This window comes from Pygocentrus nattereri, chromosome 13, assembly GCF_015220715.1.
Source record: "Pygocentrus nattereri isolate fPygNat1 chromosome 13, fPygNat1.pri, whole genome shotgun sequence".
NCBI lineage: Eukaryota > Metazoa > Chordata > Actinopteri > Characiformes > Serrasalmidae > Pygocentrus > Pygocentrus nattereri.
In genome coordinates, this window is record NC_051223.1 from 18,304,656 (window position 1) to 18,327,926 (window position 23,271).

General features: G+C 39.3%; 2 protein-coding genes across 6 annotated transcripts in view; one reads left to right on the plus strand and one right to left on the minus strand.

The window, feature by feature from the left end:
• Window positions 1-1,768: 1,768 nt before the first annotated feature.
• Window positions 1,769-10,287, plus strand: si:ch1073-272o11.3 (cerebellar degeneration-related protein 2). Of its 2 annotated transcripts, XM_017723693.2 has the most exons (6): window positions 1,769-1,899; window positions 2,007-2,088; window positions 3,403-3,515; window positions 5,844-5,992; window positions 6,273-6,443; window positions 7,023-10,287. In XM_017723693.2, exons 2-6 carry the CDS (start codon window positions 2,007-2,009, stop codon window positions 7,855-7,857), a joined length of 1,350 nt encoding a protein of 449 aa, XP_017579182.1. In that variant the 5' UTR covers window positions 1,769-1,899; the 3' UTR covers window positions 7,858-10,287. The 2 variants fall into 2 exon arrangements, with proteins under 2 accessions (XP_017579182.1, XP_017579183.1); XM_017723694.2 differs by having other exon boundaries at window positions 1,786-2,088.
• An 889-nt stretch (window positions 10,288-11,176) lies between these two features.
• The window catches only part of polr3e (polymerase (RNA) III (DNA directed) polypeptide E), a 16,474-nt gene continuing 4,379 nt past the window's right edge, over window positions 11,177-23,271 (minus strand). For 3 of the 4 annotated variants that reach the window (XM_017723692.2, XM_017723691.2, XM_017723690.2), the window contains exons 4-21: window positions 23,098-23,175; window positions 22,864-22,979; window positions 22,647-22,729; window positions 22,451-22,558; window positions 22,129-22,178; window positions 21,739-21,858; window positions 21,176-21,261; window positions 20,729-20,773; window positions 20,528-20,619; window positions 20,302-20,422; window positions 20,042-20,123; window positions 19,793-19,852; window positions 19,238-19,395; window positions 19,058-19,119; window positions 18,469-18,953; window positions 13,437-13,514; window positions 13,106-13,231; window positions 11,177-11,648 (exon numbers count right to left, since the gene is read on the minus strand). In XM_017723692.2, the coding sequence (XP_017579181.2) occupies window positions 11,592-11,648; window positions 13,106-13,231; window positions 13,437-13,514; window positions 18,469-18,953; window positions 19,058-19,119; window positions 19,238-19,395; window positions 19,793-19,852; window positions 20,042-20,123; window positions 20,302-20,422; window positions 20,528-20,619; window positions 20,729-20,773; window positions 21,176-21,261; window positions 21,739-21,858; window positions 22,129-22,178; window positions 22,451-22,558; window positions 22,647-22,729; window positions 22,864-22,979; window positions 23,098-23,175 (2,007 nt within the window). In that variant the 3' untranslated portion in view covers window positions 11,177-11,591. Of the gene's footprint in view, window positions 11,649-13,105; window positions 13,232-13,436; window positions 13,515-18,468; window positions 18,954-19,057; window positions 19,120-19,237; window positions 19,396-19,792; window positions 19,853-20,041; window positions 20,124-20,301; window positions 20,423-20,527; window positions 20,620-20,728; window positions 20,774-21,175; window positions 21,262-21,738; window positions 21,859-22,128; window positions 22,179-22,450; window positions 22,563-22,646; window positions 22,730-22,863; window positions 22,980-23,097; window positions 23,176-23,271 lie in introns of those variants that run through there. The other variant, XM_037543991.1, reaches the window with a different exon arrangement.

A 23,271-nucleotide genomic window follows, 5' to 3' on the forward strand; every position in this document is an offset into this window, starting at 1 on the left:
CATTCGTGATTTTTAATTGTACTTTTTTGACTTTGTTCTGTAGAAAAAACTGAATCAGAATGTGTTCACATTGTGTTTAACTGAACAACAGGGGGTCTGGGTGAGGTGTGTAGAGTATAAACCCAAAATCAGAGCGTAGACCCTAACCCTAACCCATGTGGTCACAGGAGTGGGAATGGGAATCCCTGCTGTAGTCGATGTAGTGATGTAATGCAATGAGACCTTTTAATACACACTTTCCACAGACTTGCATGTGGTGGAGGACAAATAGATGCATCAGCACACTAATGAAAAAAGTATATTATATTTTGGTTTGGGTTAAACTGAGTTGATGTAGCATCAGTATACCTTGAGAGCCTGCCAGCTGGATTGTATTTTTTTTCTTATTCAAATTTGCTGCGTAATTCAATCTTTGAGATGTAAGCAGAGCCATTCAGTGTGGTTCGATGTGAAATCTATACTTCTGTAGAAGCTTATTAAGTCAGGCTTGTTTACAGAGGTAGATATTTTAATGCCTCTAAAAGCATTCACACCATATTTCTACAATATGTTCACAAATACATCCCATGATTCCTGAGGCATTGTTTTGTGATCGTTTTTTCATAAGCTTTTGCACTAAAACATATTCTATTAAGTGCATTCATGACAAAAGATACATGCAAGGTGTTGTAAAGTGAAACGGTGCCCAAAGAAAACTTACAATTTTAGATTTACCAATGTTTTATCATCATCAACATACATACTGTATATAACCCAAAAGACACATGTAGGTCCACTGGCTTGGCTACATTTGTAAACCCTGAATACCACTGTAATAATATTTACCTTTCTAAATGATGGAATTCTGTTTTAATCCTCATCTTACCTGTTTACTCAAATGACCAAAGGAGAAGAATAGCACCAAACGAACTGCTGATAGACACTGGATGCACCAAGTTTTTGGACTTTTTAATCCTTTACTGCACATATTATGAATGCAGTGTTTAAAAGAAAAGATTACTCTATTCTTGCGTAAAACTGATATGATTATTAACATCAAAAATACTTTTAAAAAAATAATGTATTTGGGGGATTCTTTTTTGGGTATGTTGCCTTGAAGCAACAAGGTGTGACAGGGTAAATAAATGATACAGAGTTGCACATGAAAAGCAGGGTTTTTAATCCAAATATTTGGACGAAAATGGAGTAACCATGCAACTTGTAGATCTTTAAATACAAAGAAACAAACAAATAAAACAAAAACCAAAGCTATCAAGTTACCATGATGTAACATTGTAAAAAAAAATGCGGTGCTTATTTGGACAACAGACAATCGTTGAACATTACAAAATAGTTTAAACTATATAAAAACAAAAAACAAACAAAGCATTCGGCATGCTGACAGCAGACACTGGCACACTCTACAGTTAAAATTAGATCTTCTAAATAAACATAAACACATTTAATTCTAAGTTAGAATGAAATGATAGACGTTAGGAGTGATCTTACCAGTGCTGTTATGATTAATATCACCTGTATTACACAAACACAAACGTGCTCTCCGTTACACGCCAGCTGCTGTTCTTTTCAGCACCTGTAAAAAAGATACAGCGAATTCGGGAATGACGGATTTCCATTTCAGAGCGAGGAAAGCGAGGTGTGTAGCCTCGAGGCCACGTCCTTCTATAGCGGCAGCTGCTTTCACCTCATTCGACTCTTACTTTACTCACGTTTTCCCACTTCTGCGCTTGTCCTGCGAGCTGAGATAAAAGCGGCGCGCTCAGTCGGTGTGTGCGTCACTCCCTTATCTGGGGTACAGAGAGCGCGCGCCACGTTGTTGGTCTTCCTCCTGAGAGACGGGAGCGCCTGCAGTCCCGCGTCCTCTGTTACGACTGACCACCTCATCAGCAGCTGGAGTTCGTAAGGATCCGTTTATTGTATCTGTCACTGTAACCTGAACGAAGCAGCTTCATGAATCTGCCCCGCTGCGCAGCGCATGCTGAGCTTTCCTGTGTTTCTCGCTGAAGATGCTTACAGACATGATAGCCGAGGAGGAGTTCGAGATCAAAGAGGAAGAACCGTGGTACGACCCCCAGGATCTGGAACACGGTAAGACAGCTTTCATTTTACAGCCACTGCAGTGTTTTCAATGAGACAGAGTGAAAACTGTGGCGTTCAGAGTGAGGACAACCTTGAATGCAGCACACCGAACCTGTTTGAGTACAGACGTTCAGGCGTATGACTAAAGTGGTGAGAAGGTGAGGTTCATGTTTGGTGTCCTGGCTTCAGGTGCGATTACCATTATGTTCAAGAGATGGAGAAAATCTGCGGAAATGTTGTTTTCTTGAGGCGGCTGTTCGCTCAGATGACAGTTGATGTTGCACCACATCCTGTGACAAGTCAGCACTTTCACACTTCAAGAGAACTGGAGACAAAGGTGCACTGATGTCAGCTGCTGGGATAAGTGGGGATTCAATCTTCACAATGAGAGAGTGACTTTAGGATAAACTAGATCTACAGGTGACCTCAGTTTGACTTTAAAATAAACAAGCTGAATACATACATTCTGCTAATACATAAGCACTGACCAAGGCTTGTTGTCCTACACACTGTGCTTACTATGAAGTTAAAGCACCCCCTTTAGCCGCTGAAATACATGGTTTTGTATCTATTTTGAAGAAGTGTTTATTAAGGTCCTGATGTTATTAACCCCACAGAGAAATGATCCACTTATTGTCACTGTAAATGAAAACAGCTGTGATTCCATCTAATTGTTTTATTATTTTTCACATCACTTTTTTGCACCCACTCCCCTAAAGGGGAATTGCATCTCGTTTTTAAAACTTCCAAAATTCAATTGTTCGGATGTAAACAAAGTCATTCAGAGTGGTTTGATGATGAATGGTTCATTAAAGAGAAACAGACTACACTTTCTTTACAGTGGTGGTGATAGGAACCAGTGTCTACAACACAAATATAGCCATTTTATTTGCCGTTCAAAATGACTTGTGATTCTATGCAAGCCCTCTGAGTTTTATGTGTAATGTTGATAGTGATGAAATAGTGGTAACTCTAGTAAATACATTTCTTTGGGTACTATTTTAACCTGCAAGTTGCTCTCCATCATGAGCCGACTTTAAGAAGTTTCTCTAGAATAGAGCATATTCCAGCAAACCACTTTGAATGACAGTTCACATCTTAATGATTTTGAAAAATCTGCGGAATTCCTCTTTAACTTTTTGTGTTAATGTTACATGACAAATGGACCAATAGACGAGGTCCAAGATAGGATAACAATTATACAATCCTGTTATGCTGTCATGCATTAAAGATTTTTTATTTCAGAGATGCCAGGTTTGTTACAGCAGTGATGATGTACAAGCTTTCATGTTGTTTATGTGGATGCTCCTTGTCTATGCACAGATCTTCATTTGGCTGCTGAGTTGGGCAAAACCCTCCTGGAGAGAAACCATGAACTGGAGCAAGCTCTCCAGCAGATGTATGCTGCCAACCAAGAGCAGCAACAGGAAATAGAGGTACTTGTGTAGAAGTAGAACAAAGGGTCTTTTCAGGACCTTTGAGTCCAGACTTGCATCATTATAATTTTAATGTTCTAATATGTAGTTTGATCACGTCACTGGACAAGAGTCTCATGTGAGGAGGTGCTTAGATTAACAGATTGTCTCACAGTCCTTGGCATAAACTATTGCTGCCACCCAGCTATGCTTTTTTATCTATGTTGTCTGTGGAAGTCTGGCTTTACACTGTTATCTCCTATATTTCAGTGTGTTTTTGTTGATATTTTATGTATACATTACTTGTATTATTTTTAATGCAATGCAATGATATTAGTGAAGTATTGGCTCTGCAAAGGAAGGAACACTGTAAAAAATATATTGTGGCAAATGAAAACATATTAAATCTAGTCAGTATATGTAATATGTCTCATTGTTAGATTGTTATGAGAATATTATGAATGTCTAACTTACACTTATTGTTTTCAGTGATTACATAATTATATTGGCTGATAATTTTGCTTATTTCAGACATTCTTTCTTGAAAGAAGCAAAGTGTCTCTAGAAAAGTCACTTAAAACAATTTTATGAGACAAAATTACTTAAAACATCTTGAAACAAGCTGAATGTTCCTATAATATTGTTATAAAGTCTCCATATGAGAAATATTGGATATATTGACAGGATTGGAGAAGTATAACTTTCTGCAGTGGAAAAAAATTAAATAAATTTCTTTCCAGCTTTTTGAATGCTGCCTTAATCTATACCCAATACAAATGTAATCACAACCATTACAGGCAACCACAGAATGTGAAGTACATGTGAGAATACTTTGTTTGACTGAATTGGAAACATTAATCACAACACATTTCCCTAAGAATGGACTACGATGACACTAATATCTTTCCTAATGAGGCTTTCAGTCTTGTGATCCCTGTACACTATAACTAAGGCCAAAGACTGAAAAGCTTAACAACATGTCCTTTTGGGGGCCCTTTTAACAGCTCGTCCTCCCCTGCTGTGACACACCTACAGCTGTACAAGTGGAGTCTCCTTATTTTATTTCTTTTACAGTTTTATTTTTAACCTGTCTCTCTGGTGGTTAATGAGGGGCCCAGTTTCCTGAAAGCCTCTTAGTGTTAAGACCATCTTAACTAGTAGAGACAGTCTGTAGTGTGGTGTTCACTCTACTGTTTAAGAATCATCTTTGTGCTGAGATGCTTTCATTAAACCCAACCATGATTAGTTGGATCAGATGTGTTGAAACAGTGAAAACAGGACAATAATCAATGCAGGGGTACTCCAGACCCAGGGCTGAGAACCAAAGCTGATTCAATATTGACTAATAATTAACCTAATAATAAAACATATGGTGCCATATCAGTGTTTATCTATTCTGATGCCCTTTTTCATGATAAAAAAAGGAAAGTGCTTAATAAAAGCGACCTTTGTTTCCAAGATATGGAGACTGAGGTAGATTAACTGAGATGAAGTGATAGAAAGTGTGAAGCTTTAAGACACTGTGCATGTTTTGTTCTACAGCTTGTTTACTAGAGTATCAACAAGTGCAGCTTGATCTTTTATTCAGGGTCAAAGGTCACATTTCATTTGTAAACACACTGTATTCAGATGACATAACTTTCTGTATTTGGTGGGTCTGTAGTCAAGACCACCTTCATCGAGTCCAAGACTGTGACTGGTCCAGATCAAGTAACTGGGCGAATTTCTAGGCTAAATGTCTTGGTCTTTTCAAATTGTTGATTATCATTTAAAAATGAGGTGTACCCCCAGATTCACTTGGGACAACAGAATTAATGCTTACAATTCCATAGCATTACATTCATTTTGCTATATTGTTTAATGAAATGATATCATTACACAATTCATTACCTATTTATGTAATGTATCACATCTGGATTCAATTTAGATTCTTTATTGACTGATTCAAGCATTTGTAACTATATTAACAAACACAAAGATAACATTTCATCAAATTCAATTAACATTTCCCATTCTACCAACAAACACAAATGTGGCTAAAACAAACAGATGCAATGATCTGGTTTTGAGTTGCTATAGTTTATGCCAGTACAAGTTGGTGACAGTTAAATAAAAGAAAACCTTAGCTGCTCTTGGTTGAGATAAGACTAAATTTAATGAGACCAAGAGGAGTCTGAGTACAGATGTTAATGGTTCAAGATAAGACAAAAACATCTCTGAGACTGGACCTAAAGCACTGCAGTACTTTTAAAGACACTTTATCCCTTCATGATCTTACTTTAAGATAAATTATTACAGGTTAAAAAGTCAATAGAAGTGGGTTTCTAGACCTTTTTTTGTCTTCTTCAGTATCTGTCTAAGCAGGTGGACTTGCTCAGGTCAGTGAATGATCAGCATGCTAAGGTCTATGAGCAGTTGGACACCACTGCACGTGACCTGGAACAGAGCAATCAAAGATTGGTCCTGGACAACCGCTCAGCCCATCTTAAGATTGAGGGGTAAGACAGGTCTCAGGAGTCAGACATCATTAAGACAGCACAGTATTTTTTATGATTCCCCTCTAAACATTGTAATACAAATTAGAAGCATATATAAATACGGGTTTGCTGTCATATCAAAAATTTCACAGTGAATAATCTTATAGAAGGTACATATACTTTTTTCTCTTTCTATTTTGGAAACGCAAGGTTTCATTATGGCAGCGATGATATGCTATATATGACAAATGATGTGAAATCTTAGAATTGATTTGAGATGAAGATGTTCTCGCCTGTGCAGGCTCACAGAGACCATAAATGGGCTGCAGTGTCAGGTGGACAAGCTGCAGAGGGAGGTGAACGAGCTGAAGACTGTTCCTTCTGAGCAGACCACACCAGACCTGCTGGAGTCACAGTGGCCAGCCAGTAGCCCAACTCCTCCCTGTTTGAAGGAGCAGTACCAAGCCCACAAGTAAAAGTCTTATTATATTGACTGTGGAACAAACCAACATTTCAAGTGTTCAGTCGTCTGTTGCTGCTATGAACACACATCAATCAGTCGGAATTCTTCTTTACATGAACATTATCCAGCTTCTCTTTACCCCTTATAATTAAACAATGAGTTTAAAACTGATTTATGTAAATAACCTCTGTTCTAATTGGCTGCCCTGTATTGTGCAGCAGTCCAGAGTCAAGCAATTTTTATAACTTTAAAGTGAGGCTACACTACAAATCAATAATAAGCCCATAAGCCCATGCTTTGAATTCTGTATTCTGTTCTGCATGTGTGCACACAGTCGCTGTAAAACTACCACAGTGCATCCAACAATGGCAGCATTGTGATTCTTTTATACAGTGACAGAAAACATAGTAATGAACATCAAGCTCAGATACCGCATGCTGATACATTTTTCTACCTAACATGGACATGCATGTGTTCAAACTACTCTGGAGGCAGATTTTACTGACTTAAGAATATCTTTTCTGATATGTTCGATACATCTTACATGTTAATCTGTCACTGATTCTCACCATTGTATGTTTCTTTCAGTTACCTATCCTTTGAGCATTCTGTTTCTGCGAGCACTCCCTCTGTAGAGGAGGAGGACTTGGAGGAGGAGCACTCTGCCCTTTTGCACTCTGTTGAGACACTGCAGGCCCAGTTGAATGCAGAGCGTGCCCTGAGGGAGATTGCCGAAGAAGACGCTGATGCTCTAGCACGAGAGATCAGCGAGCTAGAGCCACATGTGACCCTGGTGGAAGGCTATAAGGCTCGGCTGGCCGAGCTGGAGGCAGAAGTTGAGGAACTCAGGCAGTTGTGGCGGTCTGATTCAGCCTCAGGTGGAGCTGGCCACTCCCACCGGCTGCTGCTCCCAGATGCAGTGTTCTTCCCTTCTGAGGAAGACATGAGTGAGGTGTGGCAGAGGAGCCACATGCTAAAGCGCTGCAACAGCGAGAGGCAGCTGAGGGGGGCCAGTAGCAAGGATGGTAGCCTGAGGGACATGGGGCATGTTAATGTCTGCAGGGGGCATTCGGAGATAGTGAAGTACCACCAGGGCATCTCCCTGCTGAATGAAGTGGATGCTGAGTACAGTGCCCTGCAAAGGAAATACAATGCTCTTCTGCGCCGCTGTGAAGACAGGCCCCAGCCACAAAGTCACAAAGCTGTGCAAACAGCCATAGTCACTCAGCACTTGACCCCATCTCCAGCCAAGCACCCCTGCTCCCAGGGGGTCGGTACACAGGATGATGTCCCACTACCTGAATATAAAGTCCTTTTCCATGAGATTTTTGCTTGTATCCAAAGGAGCAAAGAGAATCTAAGGGAGAACAGGGCCAAGTCCAGTTTAAATACAGTAATGCACCATGATGCCTGTACGCTATAAGCCTCTTAGATTTGTCCTCCACAAGGGCTCGGCAAGTGTCCCAGTATGAGGTTCAGATTTAATCAAGCAGTCTCACGACTGTCTGAACCAGCAGGAATCTTAAAGGCATGTATGTGTGAAGGAAACTGTAGCTTATTTCTTATCTTTTAGTGTCTATTCATTGGCACGTTGTACAAAATTACACATTTCCGTCTCCTGGAACTCTCTGGGTGCCTATTTTGCATACTGTTATATTTGAAAATGCATTACATGAGAATATGATTATCTTAAAGCATCTGTTTTGCATTGTTTGGTGCTTAACATTTATTTAAACAGTTTACCTTTAACAGCTACACACTTAAGTTTACATAAAATGCTTACTAAACTATGGGTGTGGATATCCGAGTTAATGAACTCTTGGTAAGGCGTTTGATAACAGTAGTAGGTAACTTGTCATCATAAATCTAACATACTGAGCAGCATCCAGATGCCACACACACCATCTTCAAATGGTGCAGCATGACATTCACAAAGCAGGATTTTATAAGCTTAAAGTTTAAGCTTAGTTAAGCTTAGATCTCACAACAGAGGATCACTTCATTTAACAGGATATGTCACCACAGCAACTTGTGCTGCACGTCTAACCCAAGTTCAGATTTTGGATCATAAACAGCTCTTTGTCAGACAGGGTGGGCTTCTGATCAGTCAGTGACAGCCTTCTGGCGGAATATAAAACCCACAGTCCCTTCTTTTTCTTTATGACGTCTGTAGAGCTATACAATAATACTAAATAGAGATTAAGAATGTAAATCAGTTACTCCAGTAACAGCACTGTGGCAGTGGCAACATCTAGTATTGTAGGAATTAAGTCCAGTCTTGGGCTTTTCTCTCTCTCAGGGTAAGACACAGACACTGTTTCAAGATCAGCCAAGTAAGAGGCAACTGGAAACTGACCTTTTTTTCTATCAACAAAACATTCAAACAAAATAAAACAGTGCTTTCTCTACATGTTTAAATAAAATCTGTTTGTTACTGGTTGGGGATCTAATTGATGCTTAAATGATGGCATGTTTAGTGATGTTTATTGGTTCCAAAATTCAAACATCCGCTGAAAGCAGGGTGAAATGTTATTAGTGCTTTAATTTAATGATAAAAATGGATGTAGGTTTAGTTTATACTCAGTTGATTTTAGGTGGTGATTCTGAAGTAGTTTTAGAGAAGACACAGTGAATGAACACCATCATTTGATTGACTATAATATAATGTTAAAAATAATATTCATAATTATTTTATTCTTTGGCTTTATTTTAATATTTTACCAAATATTAAATAAAATAATTGTTGATATCGTGTATAATGAATGAACAATGATACACAAATAAATTGAATTTTTCCATACCCTTTTATTTGTATGTTCAAAGAAAATTAGAATCTGGTCTCGGTCTTGACTCAGACTCACCTACTACAAAGACTTCGTGTTGACTCAGTGCATCCAAGTGTCTGTCTTGCCCAAAACACAGTTCAACATCTGCTTTGTCTTCTGCTGTAGATGTTAGCTACTGTGGTTACCTGTTAAAATGCACATGTATCTCAAAATGGTAAACCTGTTTACATTTTGTGTTTATTTTCTGTGTTATAATCTTCTTCTTTCGGCTGCTCCCTTCTGTGTTATAACAAATATAAAAAAATATTTTAAAAGATAAATTAAAAAAAAGCATTAAACTAGCCTCTACACCACTTCTTAGACTTCAAATGAAGATTTAAATTCGATTAATTAAAAATTAGAATAGACAGATTACTCCAAAATAACTAATGATACTGTACAGCATTAAAAATATACAAAAAGGGGTGTTCTGCTGTTTATTCAAACTTTCTGCATAATTATTAAAATACTGATTTCATTGTTTAATTATGTATCAATTCATTATTCATAAAAGTGAATGCTTTAAATGCCATTTGGCATATGGTATATTTGTTTTAAAATTCCACTACATTAGTATTAAAAAAAAAAAAAAAGTAACAAGTGATTTCAAATTTCATTCTAATAGTAGTGTCAACAAGCTAAGCCAAGAAACGAGACAGCAGAAGCAGTACTTTGGTTGCAGTGTTTATTGAGCATAACGATGTCCAACCGAGACAGCTGATTTCCACGTTTAGGTCAAAACCCCTTTTTGACTGCGTGTCCGTGTAGACAAACAACATGGTAAATTTCTGAATATATGGAATGCATCAAACTGCTGAACAGGATCTAAGAGCCAAGATGTCTTGAACATAACAAGAAGTCTTCTGTTAGGAAGGAAGGAGCTAGATGTGAAATTAAAGTTGTTCCAGTCATAAAGCAAATTTAATAATGGTAATATTTCCCCTGAATAATTTAGAGGCACTTTCTCTTGACCTAAAAACACTTGTCACTCAGTATATTTTTTCCACCAATAAACAATCCCACACTTACTTGCCTGTTCAAAGCATTTATTCTCCAGCAACTTTGATTGCCAGGACAGCCTCAGTTCCGCCTCACACCACAATGACAAAGATTGTGTGCACACACACTAATCGCAAAAACTTAAGTGGACTGAAAATGTGACTGACCTTCAGAGGGCCTTTCATTTGGAACTGAACATACGCTTTGCAAAATAAGGTACAGTCCATCGTGGCAACTCAAAAACTGATTTTACCCCACACTGTCAGAATACAGCAGTGGTGTGAAACCGAAATGTATACAGCTGTCCTGACATTTGCTTTGCTGAGAAACAGTTAATCAAATGTGCATCCCAAGTCACTTTAAAATTCCACTAGATAAACCAGTGGCCTAATCATCATTTATTTAGGGACTATAGTCTCAAAGGCCACTTAAGAATGGTGCATTTTTCAGATTTCTTTGTTTGCCTATGCTTTCTCCATGATTTTTATCAACATTCTCTGCAGTAAATCAACACATTTCATAATGGCACCACAGCAGTTAGTTAGCACTGCCTTCTTTTTGTCACCCTCCAACCCACATCCCCCACCCCAACTCATGTCCAGTCCACATCCTCCCACCCCCAACTCATGTCCAGTCCACTACATACTAGGGCCATTCTTCAGCAAGTCAGAGCTTTGGTTCAACCTTTGAAGATGGATGTAAACTCTACAAAGGAAAGACAGGGCACAAATGTGCATACAGTAAGTGTTAATTTGACTAAAGTCAAAAAACATTTGACACCCCCAAAAAAAACAAATACAAAAACAAAATGTCAATTAATTATAAAACCAGCAATGGGACTGCAAAAACCCATCATCTCTCTGTCTAGGAAAGGCCAAAACTAATAACATGAACCTCTCTCAAAGGCCACAAACAAGATAAAATTTGCTCTTCTTTATTAATAGTACCTAATAAAAATAGAAGAAACCATGAGAAAACAAAAATTCTATATTATCTTTCTGCACATACATCTTTCTCATTCTATGATTTCACTAAATTCTTCCATATGATCAAGTGGATATCCAGCCCTTTTCATGAAGTGTGAGGTGTTCTGTAAGCTTCCACAAGCTCTGATTTTGGCTATGCTGTATCCAGAAAGGTAAACAAAAGCAAATGTTCTGGAGCAGCAGGTGGACCTCTGTCCTCCAAACCTGGTCTTTGCCGGCTGAGGGCAGTGATTGATTTGTGTGTCTGCTCCATCTCCTCATGCAGAGCTTACTCTCACTACACTCGGAGGGAGATTTTGTATTTTATTTTTTTCTGATTGACAGGATGCCTAGGACTCCTCTTGCTGTCAGGACTGCACTGTGCCCTTCAGGTACCACATTCCTCCTAAGCTGATGCAGCACTCCTACAACAGAGAATAAAAGAACCACCTTTTAGGCAAGAACAAACACTAATGGGCTTCAGAGGTATGCTCAACAGAATCTGAAATACCTGTCCAAGCTCAATTGGAGCCTGACTGCACAGGCTGGATTTGGTCAGGCTTCAAATTTTCCAAATGTGGGCTCGGGTTCAAATTTCACATTTCGGTTTCTTAGTGTTTTCCCATGTAGTCAGTTTTTAAAGAACAAAACAGAGTTCTGTTAAAGTAAACCTGGAAGGGAACCAACTGCAAATGACCTCAGTTATTTGTGTTCACAATGTAAGTGAACTCTAAAGAGGACTCCGACCACTTCTCGTTCAGACCACAGCTCCATTAGATCTCTGACCCCTTTCACAGCACTCACGGTGTGCACAGCGCTCGCCAAGTAGGCAGCATTCTCTGATAAATCTGACCTATCAGGTGACGAGAAGAACCACCAAACCCGCCTGCTCTTCTCCTATTGGCCGCACTGAATTACAAAATCATAAAAATGGCCCTCCGGGTCTGCCATGATGGGCTACGTTTTCAGCGGTGCTACTCACTGAAGATCCATCCGGTGAAATTTCATTCATTTCAGCTTTCAGAGTGAAAGCCGCTGCAAATTGCGCTGCGTGTCCAGCTCAAGCCTTTAACACGGTAAAATCACACAGGCTCTCACATCTTATTGCTTTAACAGGTCAGCGCTGCGGTCCATCTCAGATCACAGACAGACTTTATCCTGAGTAGAACCTTATAAATGGTCCCTGGTCTGTTTTACCTGCTGAAGCGCTGAAGACTTTGGCTGTGTGTACGGTGAGCCTCGGAGTCTTCACCATAAAGCAAAGCTAAAGTGGACTGGGGCCATTCAGTGACACGATGTGGGGGCAAACTGAGGTTCAGTTCATTTTTGGGGCCGTTTAGAGGGGTCTGGGTCTGTTTGGTGTGTTCACATATGCAAAAGACACCATGACCACCATGAAGTCCACTTCAGATGCTGAAACGGCCCGAGTGTGAAAATGCTCTTACTGCCTGCCTCACACTTAAAGTTTACCCTACAGTGACTTTTTTTTCGTACTCATGTCATTATTTCTTTTTACTATCATAACGTTAAAACAGTAGCTCCAGCTCCTTAAGGCCCACATTGAGAAGGCGGTGAGAAGGTGGATGTGCGAGAAATACACAGTTAATCAATTCAGGAAAGCACAGAGTGGTGCAGCTAAATACATCCTGTGATGGGCCAGTTTGGGTCAATTTCAGAAAGAATTCTGTAGGACTGTGGTTCAAGTAGGGGTCGGACTGAATTTTGTTAGGCTCAAACTCAAAATGTGACGCTGTCTATTGGGTCGGACTTGTAGAGAAAATTATCAGGCTGTAATGGGTCTGGATTAAAAAGTGTCAGGACCAGTAAAAGCGCAAGTATGAAATGCACCTTTTGAATGCCATGTGTAGTGTGCAACTGATACCTTGAGTAGCCTGTCTATATCAGATTTGGTGACGCCATCACCAAGCTCCTGCGTGAGTTTGGTCTGGATAATGTTCCTTCTTACTCGGTAGTTCTTCATGAAGATTTCAAACAGAATCTGTCGATGCTAAAAGGAAGAAATTTTAGATCAATGAGAAACATTTTGGATTAGTTAGATAAGCAGTAACATCAGAATCTATCATGTGAAAGGAATCATGTTCTAACAACGGCCAGAAGAATAAGCTGAATTTGAAAAATATATCCAAACTCTAAAATACTTTGGAAAAACATGGACACATTTCCCAAGCATCAGATATAATGCAAGACATTACCTTATCAAAGGTTTCACCACTCTCCCACAAGCCAAAGACTTTCTGTTCATCTGCGCTAGCATTGCTCTGAGGGGGAAACTGCACAACAGAGACAAAAAGCAATTATTCACAATAAACACTGTACATACAAACACCAAGTCAAAAAAGGGTTATATATATAATACATACATATATAAAAATCTGTATCAGGAGTAGCTGAATAGCTGATAGTTGAACTGGTATCACACTGATACCAGCACACCTCAATCACCTCAGCATCTCATACAGTTATGATACATGACTCATACAGTTACTTTAAGAAAAAGTAGAAATCCTGACGTCCTACCAACAGCATTTTGTTAAGCACAGTGCAACTGTGAGTTCAGAGCTGAAGCAATGATCAGTGCAATGGATAACTTTATCAGAACATTAGAACAATGAAAATTGTCAAAATAATTTGCTTTTCCATATCAAACTTTCCAGTCATTTCCAGTCAAACAAAAGCAAACACAAGCACATATTTTCACTTTGATTTGAACTGTTTTTAACAACGCACAATCACACTGGAAATGCAATTGTAAATACACAATATTAAATTAGTATTTTTGAATCTGCATTTGAATGTGAATGAAGTCCATAATATGCACAATGATATCTGCCTGATGAAATCCAAGGTATCGGCACTCAACAGACATGCATTAAAAAGTATTTTTACACCATGGTCAGCATTGTACTTAGGTAGTGTTAGGTGTCTCGATTTAACAACAAAAAGTAGAAAACAAGCTCCATAACTGCTACGCATGGAACTGAGTTCTGTATGTTAACAGGACAACTGTGTGTAAGCAAACGTCAAAACATTCCAATGACGACTGTGCGACCAATTAAAGAAGTGAATTGACGAGAGCAGGAAAATCCCTCAAGGATTTCAGTAAAGCACAAAAACAAACACACTTCCAGTCAGCTTGCATTCACAAGACACTGCCCCACTCCCTGACATTAAGCTCTGCTTAACAATAATGGGCTGTGTGTCCATTAATAGCAATTACATAACACCAGTCAACCTGCCCTACCATGCACACCCTAAATCCAGAATAAAGGATTACACCTTAAACCCAAACAAAACTGGATTACACTAAATAGGAACTTGGCCAAGCCCTAACAGATCCAAGTTGACCTGCTGCTTAAATTTACAGTTCCAAAGGAACTTCCACATTCCTTTATTCATACATAAGGGTTGGGAAAGTGGATAAGTAATGTTATGTGGTTGTACTAAAAAAGGCACATGCACATATGCCATATATAGTTCACATAGATTTGCACATGTAAAAACACTAGAACATACGGCAATCACAGTAGCGCACAATTGTAACACGTGTAAAAGACAGCAAGAAATCCCCTTTTCTTGGGATAATCATATTAACAGCAAGTTTACAGACCCAAGTTCTCTTTCAATAATTAGACTTGCCTATTGGGACCACTTAAATGAGTAGGATGATACATACGACAAAAAAAATAAATCTTAGAAATCATAGTAATGTAAGTTTTACTGTACTACGATTGCTAAGCACCTTGCTAGACAACAATGTGTTCAAACAAACCACAAAACCTACAATATCAACAATAATACAGAAGAGAAAAAATACATGATGGCAAAAGCTGGCTGAAAACTATTTGGAATGGAGATAAACTGCCTACTTGACATCATCTGCAGTGCTTTTTGGTATCATGGGTACATTCACACATTCAAAAACGCTCAGTACACAGTCTGGTATTGACGCATTTTTTTTCCTCTCCCCTCAGAATAAATGTTTATAACGTCCTGGCTTATCTCATAGCTGATGGCTTTATGTAAGGATTGTTCGACAAGTTTATGAGGAAAAACGGGGGAAATAAAAGGCTGTCCTCAGTTTGCGCAAAATGCCGGTTTCATTACCCATTGCAGACTAAATGCTATTCCTACTGTTCTAAGCTCTTCTCTACTGATTTTTTTCTTCTGAGAAATTAGAAAATCGTTTCGGCTATCAACATGACCCATCAGAGCATTCATCAGACTTCTTGTTCATGTGGCTTGTTCATGAAGAACCTAAAACCTAACATTGTTACCCCCTTGCTCACTGACAAAAAGCTGTTTTCAGATTTTAAGGCAATGCTCTTTGCTTCATTCCCCTTCACCATTCAACACTGAAAGTTTCGGTCTCAGCAACCTGCTCAGAACCACCAGTTTAGACATGATCCGTTGGAACAGCATTTCATGCTACTTGCTATGATACACGGGTGGCATGGTGGCGCGGTGGGTAGCGCTGTTGCCTCACAGCGAGGAGTGCCTGGGTTCGATTCCCCCTCTCTGTGTGGAGTTTGCATGTTCTCCCCGTGTCTGTGTGGGTTTCCTCCGGGTTCTCCGGTTTCCTCCCACAGTCCAAAGACATGCATGTCCAATTGGACATGCTAAATTGCCCCTGGATGAGTGACTGTCTGTCTGCCCTGCGATGGACTGGCGACCTGTCCAGGGTGTATCCTGCCTTCCGCCCGATGACTGCTGGGATAGGCTCCAGCAGCCCCCAGTGACCCTGACGGGGAAGTGGCTTGGAAAATGGATGGATGGATGATACACACACACAGCTTGAAACTGAAATTGCTTATCCTTCTGTGTTGTGGGGGGAACCGGATCTCAGTGGTCACTGCGCAGAAGGCTGGATACACCTTGGGCAGGTTGCAAGCCAGACAGACAGACGTACACATTTCACACCTAGAGTCGATTTAGCGCGTCTACTTGCTATGACAGTAACGGTTTATTTTTTTTGTAATGGTATTGTTTTTTCCATAAACAAATTTTATTAATAAGAATAATTTAACAAATTAACAAATAAATAAATAAGTAAATAAAGAAAGATACAACTACTATTACTACTAACAAGAATATTTTTTTTCCTTGTCAGAAAAGCGCTTCTGCATAGCTGTAAGTAAAGTACATTTCATAGTTTGGATTATCTGCCTCTTTCAATTGCAGGTATCACATCCAGGGCTAACGAGTCCAAAATCTTCCGTTTGATTGGTTGAGTTGTAGTTCAGTGTTATCTAAATCCAGACATACACTGAGATTTTAGAAATCTTGCTCTTTGGTGACTCACGCCATACATCAGAACAGACTATTGTGTACAGACAAAGCCTTCAATTTATGTACTCACACTGTGTGAAAATGCGCTGTCATGAACAAGTTTAAATAAGGCCATTTCATTCAATATAACACACCCAGTGTGTCCCAATTAAGGAGCTGCATCCTTCAAAGAACGAGCTCTACAAAGGAGTGTCCTTCGAAGACTGCATAGACCCGAGAAGGCTGAACCGATGAGACCTCTGCTCTATGGCTGATTTTATGTTTGCGTCATAGCACTGCCTTTCCGGCTCTTACCAGTAAGTCATGAAACGGCGATTCTGACTTTTTTTTTTTTTTTTTAGTTTGTTTAAAATGGAGCCAGAAACTTTATTATTTCATTTATTACAGCAGGAGATACTTTACTGCCAGATTGGGATTTTTTTTTAACATTCATGTCATTAGCTACTCACCTCGGTTTAAAAACAATACATATATATTTAAAAGTGTACTCCTCAGCCACCATTTGTTCCTCTGCCAATTATACCATATTCTTGAATTCTCGCCGGCACGCAATGAACCTCAAGATATGTTGGCTGGCGAAAGATGCATCCAATGGATCCTTCATTGCCATGAAAAAGGACACATTTCTCTGTCGCATATGAAGGAGTCTTCGAAATGGGATAGCCTAGTCATGCTACTGTGATGCAATTGGACTTTAAATGCAGCCTCTTAACTGCAACACAGCTACTGCGCACTGAGCAAAGTTGAAGTGAGCAGTGCTATCAACACTGAGCACTGAAAAGCAGGGAGTGATCTACATACGGTCTCTCTATAGCCCATTAAAAAAATAAATAAAAATTAAGAATTAAAACCACAAACAAAATCACTGTATTAACATTCTTATCTCCTTATTCTACTCAGTCGCATCAAGTCAGCATAGATGGACTTTGTTAGGAAATCTTGAATTTTTACCCCTCTGTTTAGCTGGCCTGACTGTCTTACACCTGTATTTAGGAAACGGTTGCAATTGTCTTAAAACGCACAGTGTAGGTGTGGTGAGGATCTCCCAAGGCAGAATGTTTAAAATGGCCAACATCTTTGTGTCAGACTTCCAAGGATTAACTAACTAAGCTGTGTGAGCAGAGTCTTCAATGCGTTTGCTCATTGGGGTGACAGCTAGGCCAGAAACATACTCAACGCAAGGACGCGAACGCAAATGTGAACACTTGGTCAATGCACTGCAAACGCTTGGTCCTTCTGCACAAACTCAATCTATTGTGCATTCTTACGTTGCTGTGGAGGTTAAAACACGCAGTACTGAAGTGAGTGATAGTACAGATCAGAGAGGAATCTACTGTTACAGTAGAGGACAGTGAGCTGCTTTACCTCTTCTCTTGGAGTGGAAATGTGATAGTTAATCATATTTTTTTTTGCCCTCTTTTTGCCTGAGACTTTTAAGTGGTCATCTGCTACGGCTGTTGAGAAAGCACGCTGGCGGTACAAGACCGCTTGGTCAGACATGGCTGTCGTTATAGCGCCCCTTGCAGAAATACTCAGAACGCAGCTCGCGCTTGTGTCCCGTTAAAAAATGCGTCGTGACACATTTTTGAACGCAACTACGGACGAACCCCCGTCTGTGTAGATTGAAGCGTCTGCGTTCGTGTCCTTACATGGAGTAGGTTTCAGGCCTTACACTTAGCTTGCATAACATTAGTAAATTTTCACAAGTGTGGGTATGTGCAAATACGATCCCTTACTATAGCATTACAAGCTATATTTTGTTTCATCCAACTTACTACATCTCAGAAAAAAATTAAAAATAGTGATTCATGTTATGTATTATGAAAATGTCTCAAATTGTCCTGATTTAATATTTCTTTCCCAACATACAACCCACCCCTAATTGCACTTCTAAAAAACACTTGTTTACAGTTTACAACAGGGCCATCATGTACTCACAGGCACAAGGATCTGCTTGCAGTGGCTGTGGAGGATCGTGTCCTGGAGCATACGGTCTGTGACATGGCCAAATACGCAGTGACCAGTAGGCAGGCTGGCGAGATGCAGGTTGAACAGCCGTTTGACCTCACTGAGACACAGCACAAAGTGCTTTCTAAAAGTGTTCCGTATAAAGTCTTGGAGCTCTGGGGTAGAGGTCTGCCCAGCTCCATGGTCATTGTAGGGGTCCATGATAGGCGACTCTGCAGAAGGATATCCATTGAGTGAACCATTAGGGAGAGCACTGGATGTGTCCATAGTCTCTTCAGAATCACTCACAGGCTCTTCTTTTATTCGCACTGTTGCATCAGTTCCACTGGGGGCAGAAGACACAGGAGATGCTTTCAGTCTTCGGGCATCCAAGTCCTTCTGCAGAGAGGCATGATGCTCCCGAGCGTTCTCTCGAGCCGCCTTGAGACGTTGTTCCCCACTAATACACTGTGGCTCTAAAACACATATTTGAACTAGTAACTAGTATTTCAACATGTGAATGTTAATAAGCTGTAAATGAATAGAGAATAAGGGTATCACACTGAGATCAGACAATTACCTGTTTGAGTATCCTTTTTCTGGAGAAAGTCCTCCTTTGAGAAGTTGAAAACTTTTTCCAACCTGCAAAAATATTAAGAGTACAGAAATAACTGTTTTTACCACAACAAAAAAAACATGCATCACTGTCATGAAAAACAAGTTTCACACAAAATTTAACAAAACACAATTTTTGTTTTACTTGTTCTGGATGCCCATCCAGAGCATGTGCTGTCTCTGAGCCACATCAGGGTGCTTCTTGACAAAGTCATGGTCAGTAGACAACAGGAACTCCCAGCCTCTGTTGGCTCTGGGAACAGCCATCTGCTCCAAGAACTCCTTCACATCCTCAGGAGGCAGCTGGAGACACACAGAGCCAAGAATCACATTGTGAATAGACAGAAAAGGTGAAATATTTACAGGAATTTAATCAATACAACTACTAATTGTAAAATTAAGGTAAATATTGAATCCTTAACAAAGACAACAATTTAGTGATGTTATACTTCTGTATTATTGGGAGGTGTACCAACATGAAAATGCACACCAGTATGATGGTTTAACAATTTGTCCACCAAGAAAAACTCTAGAAGAGCTTAATAATTTCATAAACAACAAAAAAAAAAAAAACATTTTAGACCAGAAGTGGTAACTACATTACTGCTGTACTGCTACCATGCTTATCAATGTGGTATTTAATACTAGCCAAAACTCTCAAAAGAATCTAATTCTGGATCAATCAGTCAATCATACCAACCTTTATGATGGCAGCCACTTCTTTTCTCATCAATGAGCGCTCATGTGTGAACCTCCACATCTACAACAATGCAAAGATAACATGCAAAGATAAGCATAAGCATTAAAGTGGAAATTATGTCCTGTACTATTTTCCATGTTCAGTATGTTCTAAAGGAAGCTAAGCATCTTATGACACAGAACAATATCAATATGTAACATGGTTCATGTTTGCTTATCAACTAAGTGATTCTGATTAGTATTAACTCACCACAAAGTCTCGGCCCCTACAGAGCACCTCTGCAGGCACCCCACTATGTGGACTGCAGGTGGACTTGGGATACAGAACATCACTGGAAAAAAACATTTGCAGGGAACTTTAAGCAACCTGCCTCAAACCAGTGGTGTATGTGTGCATAGTTTTTGCCATAGTGAAAATGACAATATATAACAATAAAAAGCATAGTGGCTCATAGCGGCTCATTAGGTAAAGACATGAGAGAGAAATTGAGAAAGGGAGCCCACTCTTACCTCTTGACAACCCAGTTTCCCTGGACAAGCAACGCCACCTGCTGTATGCAGCGTAGTACTGCAGTGGAGTCTGTGCCCGATGCAAGTAGTCCCATGAGGTTGGCAAATGGCATGACCTTGACTGAATAAATTGGGAAAACAAGAGAAAGGGGAAACAAACTGTAAAATATCCTGATCCATGAGGAAGTGCTCTTAGTACCTAACCAATATCAATAAGAGAATTTACCATTCTTCATTAAGGTCTTGACCTGATCCCCAAGGGGCAGGGTACGTAGTTGGGCCATTGATAGCACATTGCTGGGACCCACTGGCTTCACTCTTAAAATGGCAATAAAGACGCAGATGGTAAAACAGTGATGTAGTTTGCATTTTCAAATATCAACAGCATTAAGATAACTGCAGAAAGAACAAAAGACATTCTACTTACATTTTTTCTTCTGCTAGGGGTGGCATGAGCATAGCAAGGTATTCCCTGGGGAAATTAAAATGTATACAATCAACAACATATGAAAATAACAGACTTCCCTTAACTTAAAAGGATTTTTACTTCTGACAAGAGTGTCCTATTAAAAATTATAAAAACAATGTACTAAGCTTCCTCTGCTATTCAGGTTTTGCTCTATAAATAAACTATTCTGGCTGCACTGGGATAAGCATTTAATTCACGTGATTACACAAGATTATATCCATTATTGCACAATGCCTCTGAAAACATATGCTTTTGAATTTTGATAATTTTGTTTGAAATAGAACAGCATGGTGTAAACTTTGTGTGCTGAAAATTAACTGGTCAATCTTTTCCAGTGGAAAAAGTTGACAATTACCTCTGATTTTTAGATTAAACAGAAAGTCAATGTAATCTTCCTGTACTTACCTTGGAGTTTTCACCAACTCTGTGTTCTCTGAGGTATCCATAGCCTGGCAGTAAAGATACTGGCGCTCATGCTCAGAACGTCCATCCTAGAGGCAAGACAACCATGATGAGAGAAAGCTGTAGTTTACTGATGGTTACAGAACTATTCCTGCCCAGCACCACACACACACACACACACACACACACACACACACACACACACACACATTTTAGGTTTCATGGCCACTACTGACACTTTTTGTTCATTTTCATAGACAACAGTATGTCTCACAATGTAAATAACCATCTTGAGAAAGTCTACTTGAAAGTTAAAGTTAAACTGGTTAGCGTAACCATTAATTCCCTGTTAGCTATGTTAGCCTAGTAACACCAATATAAGACAAAGGAAGCAAACTATAGACATTAAATAAGTCTCAGCTGAACCAGAATCTTGGTAAGACAGAAAGCTGTCAACTTAATTTTTGGCCAACATACTGTTTTAAGAATTGAACTGATTGTGATAACCAACTATGGCATTGTCTCCTAGCCATTAACAACCCCTTGCATGATTCATTCATTCTTACCTTTAAACTATGATAGTGTAAATGGACCCAGGGTTCTTCTGCCTGTTTCTTCTGCAGAAACTCGTACGACTGGATACGCCGCTGACGAGCCTGCTCAGACTCTGGTCTGGCAAATCTCACCTTGTCAAAGATGAAGAAGAAGAAGAAAAAAAAGAAAAGAAAAAAAAACCTTCCTCAGGATGGACAAATACAACACATTCTCTAAAAGCAGCAACAGAATACTGTAAATAACAAGTGAGGATAAAGGTTTGCTTCAATCAATGTGTGTGAAGAAAAATAAGTGATGACAACATTTATAGTATGTAAAATAATGACTAAATTAATGCTTCATGTATTTAAAAAGTTTAACCTTTGTGATTGTGCCACATTACAGTTTTTGTAGACTCTTACAGTGATCTGCTTGATATCGTCCTCTGCCTCATCTTGAGACGAGTCTCCAGCTGTTATAAGACATTTATAAATAAGCATGCAAGAACAAATCCAAAATGTTCATACTGTTCCAAAATCAGCTAGATTCATTTACATGTATTTACAATAAAACAGCTTATATTGACTCACATAATTAGAGGGTATCTATAGAAAGACATCAAAACTGCCATTACTAACTTCCTAAGCCTCACCACTTTTCACTATACTTATCTCTGTTATGTCAAACTTGAAGCTCTCTCAATAGTCAAGCTCAACTGAAAAACAAAACACAATCCTCACTTACCTTCATTGGCTGCCTCTCTCTCTCTGTGTTTACTGTCAGCCTTATCCAGATATGAAAAGCCTGGCCTCATTTGAAGAATGCCATGTAAAGGTGTGAGGTGAAGCTCCCCTGCCAGCAAAATTAGTCAATGAGAGTCAGAGGGACATTGTCACACCCATCCCTCACAGTTGCATTCAAAGTTAATGTAGATAATTACCTTTATGAAACACTGCAGCAGCATAGCGATTTGTATTTGTAGTTGCCTGAATGGATGAGAATGTTTGCTTATCCATCATTTTTCTGCAACAGAAAGGTAAAACACATGTATGTGCACATTGAAATCCAGACCTCATTCAGATGCTTAAACATGTAAATAATTATATAACAAGGAGATATTTAAAATAAAAAACTTCAAAGACAAATATGCTACAAACGTGGAAAAAGTGTTGGACTCTTCTATTGATGTGCCATCCACATTAAGAGCAATTTGCTCTCCTTTACTGCGACAATAGTTTGGACTCATGGTGTCAATGGCCACCTCAAGTTCAACCTGAGCAAAAAAGACAATATGGAATACGAAATGTCATCTGAATGATGAGCAGCATCTTAATGGCACTCAAAATGTTTATTTTAAAAAACTATGATTTTAGGACTGTTAAAAATCTCACCTTTTGTTGCTTGGGTTTAATTTTGGCAGATAAATGAGTTACATCATCATAGTTCATGCTGGCTGGGCGCACAGGATACTGTAAGAGGAGACATTTCAGAGTTTACTTAAAGTGGACACCACAAAAACCAAACAAACAACTCCTTAAGCAATTCAGAAGGAATATGCTTTAGCT